Raw genomic sequence first — 12,500 nt, 5'->3', positions numbered from 1 at the left:
CGTTTCTGGTCCTCCGCTCTCGGCTGGTGGAGCGGCTGCGCTCGTCCACGTTCGTCTCGTCATGCCGTTGATGTTGTGTTTCTGAGGTTCTGTGTTTGCCGTGTTTGGTGTTTTTGCTGTACTTCCGCGTCCCTCGTTGTCTCCGCTCGCCGTTTGGCCTCCGGACGCTCAGGTGGTTTTTATCCTGAAATTCCTCGGAGCCGTTTCCGGGTAACTGTGTGTTATCGATATTCTGCTCTTCCTGTGCCGGGTCTAGAGGATCCAGCAGCTCCTGAGTGGTGTTGATCTGTGTGTGAGAGTGTGTGTGCGCAGTGTTTCCGTACAGATCTCTGGCACGTTTCGAGTTTTCAGATTCTGGAGGATCCGGCAGCGGGACGGAGGCATTCTGTTCCTCCATGGATGGCTCCAGAGACTCCAAAGGGTCGAGGGCGGAGCTGATCTCCGGCGAGGGCGGGATCTCCGTGGAGTGCGCGAGTTTCCGATGGTGACACGCAGATGAGCCATAGATTATTTCTCGGCTAGACGTTTGGCGATGGCGGCGGAGCTGGCTGGTCCTCTGCTCCCACACGGACATGGTCAGACGGCGGCGTCTTTCTCTCCTGGACATGAAAGAGCGAGAGGGATTGAGTGGAGGAGCGTCGCCGAAACTGTCCGACTCCTCCAGAGAGAAAGCGGTGCGGCCGCGGTGGATCAGCACACGCTTCCTGTACAGATACGGCCGTCTCCTCCTCCTGCCAGAGGAAAAACAAACAGGACACGAGGGTCAGCCAGGAGGAATAAAAATCCTACACTCCACATCTCTAACTAAACACTACAAACTTCTCCTCTGAGATTAACTACATGACAGGAGCGCTAATGGTGCTCTCGTTTACACTATGACAAATAAAACCCTTTCTAAAAGTGACCAAAAATATTTGCCCCCGAATTCTCTTCTGCTTCTCAGAGTAATTTCAGGACACTTTGTAGAAAGGGTGATGAGATCTGATGCTGTAAAATCCAGCATCTCAAAGCATCAGGATGGAAATGACACAGTAAAATTGAATAAAAAAGTCTGTTTACAATGGAGTGATAATAGGAGCATTAACATTACCATAAATAAATAACTAAATAAATAAAAAGCTAATGTTAAAGCAATAATCAGATTAGAAAGTGACAGTGAGGTGAAAGAGATTTGAGAATCAGAATCAACAGAAAGAACAGACGGAGTTACTTACTGGAGCTTGAACTCTTGTTTGGTCCGTTTAATCAACGAGTGATTGGTTTGAAAACAAGACATTAGTGCTTTTTGAACAAAGACAAAAACACACCCAGTACAACACAGTCCAGAACACACTCTAGCGGTCATCTCAACAACGTCCCTGCGTTTAGAAATCTGCAGAAATGTCTCTCATCACTCACAAGATGATTATCTTATTAACGCTCTCAGATTGGACCTCTGTTTAAAACAGACGGAGATGGTTTTTATTAGTCAGAAGGAAAGCTGCAGCTTGGAAACTAAAGTGGGCGGGGATATAAACAGTGGTGTGTGTCAATCATGTTTTGCATAAATTAATAAATTAATTAAGATGTTCCGCAGATGAACACATTTGTGTGCAGCAGCTTTGTTACTCCAGATACAGAGATATCCGTTAAAGTCAGAACAAGAAACTTTAACAGAAATAATGAGTTTTTTATTAAATTTTACACTTTTGAGTAGAAATAATTTTTCACTTTAACCCTAAGTGACTGATGCACCAAATGATTGACAGGCACCTGCAGGTTTATATAATTAATTGACGCTCAGTCAAGTCACGCCCGCTCTGGTTTATTTATCGTTTTTAAACCCCACCCACTTTTATTTATAACTTTTAAGCTCCACCCCTCTGGTTTTATTTTAGTTGTTAAACCCCACCCCTCAGATGTTTTTATAGCTCTTAAGCTCCACCCCTATGATGATGATTTTATTATGAATTGTTAAGCTCCCCCCCCTCTGTTTTGATTAATAATTGTTAAGCTCCACCCCCTCTCATTTTGTCCATAGAGGCTGGAAAGTTCTTTCTGATGTATGAGGTGGTGAATCCTCCTGCTCCAGTGTAAAGCTAGTGTAAAGACTTATACCTTTATCCTTCAGCCATGAAACTACACTACATCATGTAGATTTTGATCAGATACATTATGTTCTCAGATTTTTTCTTCTTTAAATCTGACATTCAAGTATACTTTTTTCCCCCTTTTCTCCTTCTCACCAGCAGCTGGTTCACCACCATCAACCAAGATAGGCTAGTGTCACTGTGATTGACAGGAGAGACAGTGGAAGCCCCTCCCACTCAGCCCACTTACCCTACAAGTGATACAATAAGTATTGAAATCTTAAAAAGGGGTTAAAAAGATCAAATTTGTTTGAATCTTTATAAAAAAATTTCCTTTATTTAATTGGGATGTAATTGTGGTGTTTTGGTCTGTGTGACTGGGCAGCCAAAGCATCACATGACAACAGGATGAGATCAGAAACAACATGTACAATCATCTGAAATTCTCTGACATGTTAAAGACAATAGAAGAAAAACATGGAACAGATATAAGACATTTATAAATGGAATCCATAAGCAGAAGCATTAACACACACACACACACACAAAACAAGAGAAAACATCCTGCATCATTTTCTTTTCTGTGCTAACGCAGTGCAGGCCATGTCACCCGTGTCTCGTGCTAAATCCAGGAAGCATGCGCTTGTTTTGTTGTTGTTGTTTTTCAAGTGTTTTTTCTCGAGCAGGTTCAGACATGCAGGATCCAAACGGCACTCGTGCAAAAAGAAATATAAATATCATGTCTTTCAGCTCACCGCTGCATTCTCAACTCAGTGACAAGATGCAACTAAAGTTCACATTCCTCACATTCCTCACATTCCTGACCCGGCGCCATTCGGACCGAACCGACGCGTTCTGACAGAAAGGACCAAAGCATCAGAGCTGTTCAAATCCCACAACTTCACACTACAACAACAACAACAACAGCTTTTTCTCCTCTCACATGTGTTCAGAGTGAAATTTTTCCAGTTAGCACATGCTCACGAGGTGAAATTACAGTCATGCAGTGCTTCCACATGCGTGTGTGTGTGTGTGTGTGTGTATGTGCGTGACTCAATTTGACTATCTAAATCATGAATCGTGATTCGTTCGATTTGATTTTATAATCAAAAAAGCACAGATGAAGCTGAAAACACTCGAGAGTGATCACTGTGTTCTCAACTGACTGAAGAACCACACAGAGGTAGAGAACACAGCAGATCACACAGATCCAGCATTAGGGATTAAATCCATTTCTATTTCCTCATAATCCTGTTCTATCGTGATAAACCAGATTTCAGATTCAGTTTGGTTCCTGATTCACACACAGCACAGTGTTTAGTGTTTGAACAGAACCTTGCTGTGTTCTCCTCCTCCATGTGGTTCTTTAGTCAGGTGCAAACACAGGGATCACACCCGGGTTCCAGAGCATCTGAGCAAGGTGGTCTCGGTCCGCATCAAAGTGAACAATAGAGAAAAAGTAATTTGACTCTGAATCGACTCTGATTTGACTCTGAATGGACTTGGATTTGACTCTGAATCAACTCTGATTTGACTCTAAATTGACCCTGTTTTGACTCTGAATTGACTCTAAATCAACTCTGATTTGACTCTGAATTGAATTTGATTTGACTCTGATTTGACTCTGAATTGGATCTGATTTGACTCTGAATCGACTCAACTGCTGAAAGCAAATCAAACATATGACGTGGGTTTTGGGTCATAGAGAAAAAAAAAAGAAATTCTGTATATATAAAAGATAAAACATTTCAAACTAATTATTTATATAAAAATCTAAACATTTATTTAGCTCTTTTCAGTGATTACAAAACTACATTCCAAGAAAAACATTAGTTTAATCATATTTCTGACCAATAAATGGAAGAATTTTGTGAGGATGTGTACTTTGGACTATTTATTTATTTGTTTGTTTGTTTGTTTGTTTGTTTGTTTTCATTAAAAGCATACAAATCAAAAGAATCAATTGCACTCTGATTCGGATTTAAGATAGAAAGAAGTGTCCTGATTTTCCACCTACTGAAAGAGTGAAAGTTTGTTTTTTTAGCACTCAGAGCTGATTTAAACAAACTTGTTTACAACTTCTCTGTTTATACATGTTCAGTGCCTCAATTAATATAAATAGTCGGGCGGAGTCACCGTGAGTAAATCGATACACCTGAAGACACAGTTTTTTGGCTTTTTCAAAAAAAAAATCTCCAGTCAATGAAACCAAAAAACACAAAAATTGTGAAGGATCGAGAGGAATTTGTGAGAATGTTTGGATTTTGTTTGCAGGAAGCAGAAAAACGACATCCGATGAATTCGAAGGTTGCGTTAAAATATAAATTGTGCACATTGTTGTTATGTTTATGTGCTAGCTGGTGCAGTTTATTCTCTTAGCTCAGATTAGCAAAGCTTTAACAGCAGATCAGCATGTACAACATTTCCTATCAACCTATATGGATCCTGTCGACGCATCCAGGCCGTCTCCATAGCAACTGCCAGCTCAATAATTCTTCTATAGAACCGTACGGGAACCCGGGGCTTGTATCGCTGATTCTAAACGTTACAAATGTCAGGTTTCTAACAGAAAGATGTCCCTGTGTTCTTCAGCGGATTTCACTAAATAAACTTGAACACACTTGTAGACGATGTGGTGGTTAATCATGTTAGTTATTTAGTGGGTGGTTAGCGAGCCGAGCTGCGCACCGTCCACTTACTCTGAGGAGATGAAGGACGACATGGGGCCGACCTCCTTCGCTTTCTGTAGAGCGTGTTTCTGATTAAACGCTTCCTCTTCCTCCTCTTCATCCTACACAGTGACCAGTGATGAGATAAGGACATGCTAACACTACAACACCAACAATAATGCTAACGCTAACAATATACATTTGCTGTAATCCTGAAAAAAATCTCACTTTATCTGGACACATGAGAGCGCCAGAGGTCAAACCTCAGACTTTAGACAAAAATTATTCAATTGTTAAACTTAGTATAGTGTAACAATACACAAAAATAGCACAATAAGTTTGATAAAAAGCAGAATATTTCGTTTTCAGGTTGAAGATGTCGCTACCTTGGTGAGCTCTTGAGCGTTGGCTAAATTGTCCACAGCGATAGCCAAGAAGACGTTGAGAAGTGTGTCTAAGAGTGAGGTTAAGGGTTTGGGATGAACAAAATAACAGATTTTAAAGTAATAAAAGTTTCATACAGTTCAAAATGAAGGTAAAGCAGAAGGTTTAAAGAGCCCAGGTTAGAGCCCTGAGGAACACCAACACAGCAAATGCTCAGATTCATACAATTTCTGTTTTAATGGCTAAACACAGTTTTTATATGATTAGAATTCGATTTAAATTTCTGTGAAATTAGTCAGTTCCTGTTCTCACGTCTGTTAGAGCAGCTATAAACACTCGTTCTCTCTGTTTATTCTGTTACGGCAGTCAAAGTAACGCTAACGTCCTGAGCCTGATTTCTTAAACAAGACGCTGTGAATAACTCGTTAAAAGATACAGTTTCCAAACAAGGTGAGGACGATGAAGTAAATGGAAGACCACATTCCAGACTTAACTCCACCCTGAGAGCGAATCCCATTGTACATCACTTCATTCCAGTCCTCTCCTGTAAGGATCTGGAGAAAAAAACATGACATTACAAAGCAGAAATCGTTACAACACAGAAAAGATAAACCTGTGAAAGATCATTTGACAGGATCTTTCCAGCCCATGTACACAAAGCCACGCCCCCTGAATCTACCGTAGCCTGAGGAATTCAGTTAACTGGGTGACTGTGTTTTTGGTTTTTTTATTTTACAGTGATTTGGTATAGATGACTCCATCTCAGAAAAGGCAAGAAAAAGTTAACAGTTCCTTTCACAGTAACAGTATTTGTGCTGAACAGACTGAGATGTGGGTGGAGTTAAAGGATTTTGGGGGCGTGTCTATAAGCAGACAAAAGTGAAAACACAGAAAAGTAGTCTAGTTTGGACTGCAGTTTTCCAATCAGGTTACATATTACACTCATGCTGATGCTGGAGCTTAAACATTTTTAAAATCACATTCTACATGTTTTTCAGGTTATAGCGTAGAAATGGGGAAAAAACTATTACATTTTTAACCCATAGCTGAACCTCAGTCATGAATAACTTCAGAGAAAAGAATCTGATAAAGTAATAAGAGAACATGGGAAGTGCTAGGGGTCAGAGGTACAGCTGTTTACAAAATGTTTACTTTGTACCTGGAACACGGTCATTATGGCAGCTGGAAACGTATCAAAGTTGGTAGGAGTGAATTCCTCAAAGATGAACCTGCAGGACAAAAAAAAACCAGAAGGTGAGACATTTAGCTCTCTGAACAATGACAATAAATTAATCTTCTAAAAGTAATTATTTTACTTTTGGTGGGGGGGGGTCATTGGCAGATTAATTTATGTTTTAGTTTTAGTTTATGTTTTATATTTAGTTTATGTTCGGTTAAAAAAGTACAATGTTCACCTTCCCCCAAACAGCTGCATTCCCAGCAGAGCAAAAACCACGATGAAGAGGAAGAGGAGGAAGAGCAAACTGATGATGGACTTCATAGAGTTCATCAAAGACACTACCAGGTTCCTTAGAGATGCCCAGTACCTGAAAAACAGAGAACGTACATCACACCTCAGAGGAGTGTTTATATCCGAGTGCTCCTTAATCACATGGAACTGAGACATTCCTATGTTGTAAACTCCGCCCACTAACACCAAAAATACCTCAATCTCACACAACTCTCACATTGATTGATTCAGAGATTCGTGTTGAATTTAAGCAAGTTCTCTTGTTTGTTTGTTTGTTTGTTTGTTTGTTTGTTTGTTGAACACACTTGGTAATTTTGAAGATCCTCAGCAGTCGGAGCGCACGCAGGACACTGATCCCAAAACTCATCTCTGGTCTGAAGAAACTCCAGATCACCTCAAAGATACTACCAACAATCACCTGCAGAACAAGGTCCTAGTGGATTAGTCTCTCTCTCTCTCTCTCTGTCTCTCTCACACACACACACACACACACACACACAGATTGTGAAGTGACTCACTCCAAAGTCAAAGCAGTTGAAGGAGGAGTGAAAGTAAAGGCGAGGTCCGAGACCATACATCTTCAGGAACATCTCCGTCAGGAACAGACCCAAGAACAGAAACTCTGCGTAATCTACAACACACACACACACACACACACACACAATTATTTTTATTTACATTTACACATACTGAGCTAAATTCAGTTTCTTCTTCCTCTTCCTGTTATTATTATTGTTATTATTATGCTAGATTTCATGGCCTGTTACTAATACAGAAAAAATTCTCTATTTTATCATTATTATTATTAGTATCACAGTGTGTGTGTGTGTGTGTGTGTGTGATGGTGGTTAGTGTTAAATTCATAAACACTGCATCTGCTCATGGTCTTTATACAGCAGTGTGTGTGTGTGTGTGTGTGTGTGTGTGTGTGTGCGCGTGTCATACAGAGGAGGTCGGAGAGCCATTTAGGCTGGTTGTGATGAACGATGGCCACACAGATGGTGTTTAAGGCGACGAGGCCCAGCACGGTCCAGTAGAATGTGTGTGTCTTCACCATGCGCCTGACGGAGATCCGCAACATCCTCTCTTTCCTCCGGAAATACGCCGTGGGCCCTCGCTTAGCGCTGCGTATACTCACCCTGTTCAACGGCCCACCTGATAGACAGAGAGAGAGAGAGAGAGAGAGAGAGAGAGAGAGAAATAAACCTTGAAAATAAGAGAAAGTCCCTTAAAACATAATAAGCTTTCTAACTCGAAATATAAATAACAGAATTTTTTTATGTAAAAAATTGTACATAAATTACCTTGTTACCTGTATAACACTGATCTATTTATACATTAAATATCACGTGTATTGTCCAGTAATATAGTTATTTAGATTTAGATTTTCTTAACATTAAATGCTAACATAATTAAATGCAAAAAACAAACTGTTTTATATGTTTATGACACCAGCCTCTAAATGGTTAAAGATTGTGTGTGTGTGTGTGTGTGTGTGTGTGTTTACCGACTGAAGCGATGTCCACACACTGCTCTTCATGACCATGGCGGATGCTGTCCACACCCCTTCTCTTGATTGTGGTTGCTCTCTTTAACACTGAGAACATCGAGAACGCGATTAGAGCCCAATTAGAACTTGATAGGAACTTGATTGGAACTCGGTTAGAACTTGAATAGAGCTCAATTAGAACTTGATTAGAACTCAGCTAGAAATCGATAAGAACTTAATTAGAACTCGGTTAGTTAGAGTTACATAACAATAGGTGATTAGTTACAATTCTCACAACATCACAAAGTTTAAGTTTCCACAACGTGACTACATCCATAAACAAACTGTAGAGATTTTCTTTGTGCCACAATGTAACTAGTTAGAGAACATTACAGTGTTACAGTGTACAGCAACATGACCAGTGCAGACTGACAGTGTAACAAAGTTTCACTACAGAACAGTATGATGCTCCAGAGTTACACTGTAGAGTTACACTGTAGAGATACACTGCAGAGATACTCTGTAGAGTTACACTGTAGAGATACAATGTACTGTTAAACTGTAAGGATAAACAGTAGAGTTACACTGTAAAGATACACTTTTGAGTTACATTGTAGAGTTACACTCTAGAGATAAATTGAAGATATACACTGTTTGAATACTCTGTAGAGTTACAATGTAGAGTTACAATGTAGAGATACACTGTAGAGATACATTGTGGTGATACACTGTAGAGATACACTGTAGAGCTCTGTTGGGGTGTAGAGTTACACTGTAGAGATATACCGTACTATTACACTGTTAGAGTTACGTTGTAGAGTTACACTGTAGAGTTACACTATAGAGTTATACCATAGAGTTCTGTTAAGGTGTAGAATTACACTGTAGAGATACACTGTAAGGTTACACTGTACTGTTACACTGAAGAGTTACATTGTAGAGTTACACTGTACTGTTATAGTGAAGAGTTACACTGTAGAGTTACACTGTACTATTACACTATAGAATTACACCGTAGAGTTACACTGTACTGTTACACTGAAGAGTTAGACTGTAGAATTACACTGTAGAGATAGACTGTAGAATTACACTGTAGAGATAGACTGTACTGTTAAACTGTGGAGTTGCACTGTAGAGTTACACCATGGAGTTCTGTTGAGGTACAGAGTTACACTGTGGAGATATACTGTACTATTACACTGTGAAGTTACACTGAAGAGTTTCGCTATAGAATTACACTGTAGAGACAGATTGTAGAGTTCCACTGTAGAGTTACACTGTACTGTTACACTGTAGAGATACACTGAACTGTTACACTGTAGAGTTACACTGTAGAGTTACACTGTACTATTACACTGTAGAGTTACACTGTAGAGATACAATGTACTGTTACACTGTAGAGTTAACTTTAGAGATACACTGTAGACTTACCTTGTAGAGTTACAATGTAGAGATACACTGTAGAGATACACTGCACTGTTACACTGTAGAGTTACACTGCAGTGTTACACTGTAGAGTTACACTGTACTGTTACACTGTAGAGTTACCCTGTAGAGTTACAATGTAGAGATACACTGTACTGTTACACTGTAGAGTTACACTGTAGAGTTACACTGTACTGTTACACTGTAGAGTTACACTGTAATGTTACATGGTAGAGTTACACGGTACACTTACATAGTAGAGTTACATGGTACTGTTACACTGTACTGTTACACAGTAGTTATACTGTAATATTACATGGTAGAGTTACATTGTACTGTTACACTGTAGAGTTACACGGTACTGTTACACTGTACTGTTACACTGTAGAGTTACACAGTACTGTTACACGGTACTGTTACACTGTACTGTTACACTGTAGAGTTACACAGTACTGTTACACTGTAATGTTACACGGTAGAGTTACACGGTACACTTACATAGTAGAGTTACATGGTACTGTTACACTGTAATGTTACACTGTAGAGTTACACTGTACTGTTACACTGTACTGTTACACTGTAATGTTACACTGTAATGTTACACTGTAGAGTTACACTGTACTGTTACACAGTAGTTATACTGTAATATTACACTGTAGAGTTACATTGTACTGTTACACTGTAGAGTTACACGGTACTGTTACACTGTAGAGTTACACAGTACTGTTACACTGTACTGTTACACGGTACTGTTACACTGTACTGTTACACTGTAGAGTTACACAGTACTGTTACACTGTACTGTTACACGGTACTGTTACACTGTACTGTTACACTGTAGAGATACTCTGTACTGTTACACTGTAGAGATACACTGTAGAGTTAGACTGTACTGTTACACTGTAGAGTTACACTGTAATGTTACATGGTAGAGTTACACGGTACTGTTACACTGTAGAGTTACACTGTATTGTTACACAGTAGAGTTACACTGTACTGTTACACTGTAGAGTTACACTGTAATGTTACACGGTAGAGTTACACGGTACTCTTACATAGTAGAGTTACATGGTACTGTTACACTGTAATATTACACTGTAGAGTTACACAGTACTGTTACATAGTACAGTTACACGGTACTGTTACACTGTAGAGTTACACTGTACTGTTACTCTGTAATGTTACACTGTAGAGTTACACTGTAATGTTACACTGTAATGTTACACTGTGGAGTTACACGGTACTGTTACACTGTAGAGTTACACGGTACTGTTACACTGTAGAGGTACACTGTAATGTTACACTGTAGAGTTACAAAGTACTGTTACACTGTACTGTTACACTGTAGAGATAGTCTGTACTGTTACACTGTAGAGATACACTGTAGAGTTACACAATACTGTTACACTGTCAAGATACACTGTAGAGTTAGACTGTACTGTTACACTGTAGAGTTACACGGTACTCTTACATAGTAGAGTTACACGGTACTGTTACACTGTAATGTTACACTGTAGAGTTACACAGTACTGTTACATAGTAGAGTTACACAGTACTGTTACACTGTAGAGTTACACTGTACTGTTACACTGCAGAGTTACACGGTACTGTTACACAGTAGAGTTACACTGTACTGTTACGCTGTAGAGTTATGTGGTACTGTTACACTGTAGAGTTACACTGTAATGTTACACTGTAGAGTTATACTGTACTGTTACACAGTAGAGTTACACTGTAGAGTTATACTGTAATGTTACACTGTAGAGTTACATTGTACTGTTACACTGTAGAGTTACATGGTACTGTTACACTGTACTGTTACACTGTACTGTTACACTGTAGAGTTACGCTGTAGAGTTACGCGGTACTGTTACACTGAAGAGTTAGACTGTAGAATTACACTGTAGAGATAGACTGTACTGTTACACAGTAGAGTTACACTGTAGAGTTATACTGTAATGTTACACTGTAGAGTTACATTGTACTGTTACACTGTAGAGTTACACGGTACTGTTACACTGTACTGTTACACTGTAGAGTTACATGGTACTGTTACACGGTACTGTTACACTGTACTGTTACACTGTAGAGTTACATGGTACTGTTACACTGTACTGTTACACTGTAGAGTTACATGGTAGATTTGAGGTGTAGAGTTATAGAGATACATTACAGAGTTACACTGTTGCAAGGATGTTGTGTCCAGGATTTTCACTCACCATCCAGAGCTGAAGGACCTGAGTTCTTATTCTCCTCTGCCAGCATCACTTCCTCTGGAACACACACACACACACACACACACACACACACACACACACAGAATATTTCTGGATGGTGCTATCATTATTTAGCACACATTTCTACAGTGTGTGTGGGTATGTGTGTCTCAGTTTGTGATTGTGTGTGTGTGTGTGTGTGTCTGTGTGTGATTGTGTGTGGTGATGATCACCTGCTCGGTCAATCCAAGCTCGATATCCATTCAGTTCTCTTTCAATCTGCTGCTGACGTCTGAGCTTCATAAAAGCTCTCCGGTTCTCCACACGTTCTCTCTCCTTAGCAAACTCTCTGATCACACACACACACACACACACACACAGTAATCAAATATATACACACACTGTATGCAAAACACGCATCATCACAATACAACACACTCAGACACAAAGAAGAACATGCACTAATTTCACACACACACACACACACACACACACACACTCACCCTGACAGAACTCCCAGTACCAGGTTGAGCACGAAGAAGGAGCCGATGATGATGAGGGGGATGAAGTACAACCAGTTCCACAAGGACCCTAATGCATCATTGGTCTGAACACACACACACACACACGCACACACACACACTGTATTTGTTACTGATTTGTGTTGTGTGTGTTGTTTTTTGTGTGTAGTTGTTGTGTGTAGTATGTGTTGTTTTGAGTGTGTTTCGTGTGTGTGTGTGTGTAGTGTTTGGGGGTTTTGTGTGTAGAGTGTTTGAG

The 12,500-nt window shown here is 39.8% G+C and overlaps 1 protein-coding gene across 4 annotated transcripts in view; it reads right to left on the bottom strand.

Annotated features, from left to right (window-relative positions):
* The window catches only part of LOC131353205 (voltage-dependent R-type calcium channel subunit alpha-1E), a 148,354-nt gene that overhangs the window by 39,965 nt on the left and 95,889 nt on the right, over window positions 1–12,500 (bottom strand). For 2 of the 4 annotated variants that reach the window (XM_058390035.1, XM_058390034.1), the window contains exons 9-21: window positions 12,227–12,330; window positions 11,957–12,072; window positions 11,727–11,780; window positions 8,101–8,190; window positions 7,539–7,748; window positions 7,112–7,224; window positions 6,899–7,011; window positions 6,538–6,669; window positions 6,282–6,351; window positions 5,559–5,676; window positions 5,125–5,192; window positions 4,769–4,860; window positions 1–731 (exon numbers count right to left, since the gene is read on the bottom strand). The exon at window positions 1–731 is cut by the window's left edge and continues 73 nt beyond it. In XM_058390035.1, the coding sequence (XP_058246018.1) occupies window positions 1–731; window positions 4,769–4,860; window positions 5,125–5,192; window positions 5,559–5,676; window positions 6,282–6,351; window positions 6,538–6,669; window positions 6,899–7,011; window positions 7,112–7,224; window positions 7,539–7,748; window positions 8,101–8,190; window positions 11,727–11,780; window positions 11,957–12,072; window positions 12,227–12,330 (2,011 nt within the window). The remainder of the gene's footprint in view (window positions 732–4,768; window positions 4,861–5,124; window positions 5,193–5,558; window positions 5,677–6,281; window positions 6,352–6,537; window positions 6,670–6,898; window positions 7,012–7,111; window positions 7,225–7,538; window positions 7,749–8,100; window positions 8,191–11,726; window positions 11,781–11,956; window positions 12,073–12,226; window positions 12,331–12,500) is intronic. The other 2 variants (XM_058390037.1, XM_058390036.1) reach the window with 1 other exon arrangement.

This window comes from Hemibagrus wyckioides, linkage group LG05 (genome assembly GCF_019097595.1).
Source record: "Hemibagrus wyckioides isolate EC202008001 linkage group LG05, SWU_Hwy_1.0, whole genome shotgun sequence".
Classification (NCBI taxonomy): Eukaryota; Metazoa; Chordata; class Actinopteri; order Siluriformes; family Bagridae; genus Hemibagrus; species Hemibagrus wyckioides.
Note: the sequence above shows the minus strand (reverse complement) of the source record. Positions and strands in the feature narration are given on the sequence as shown.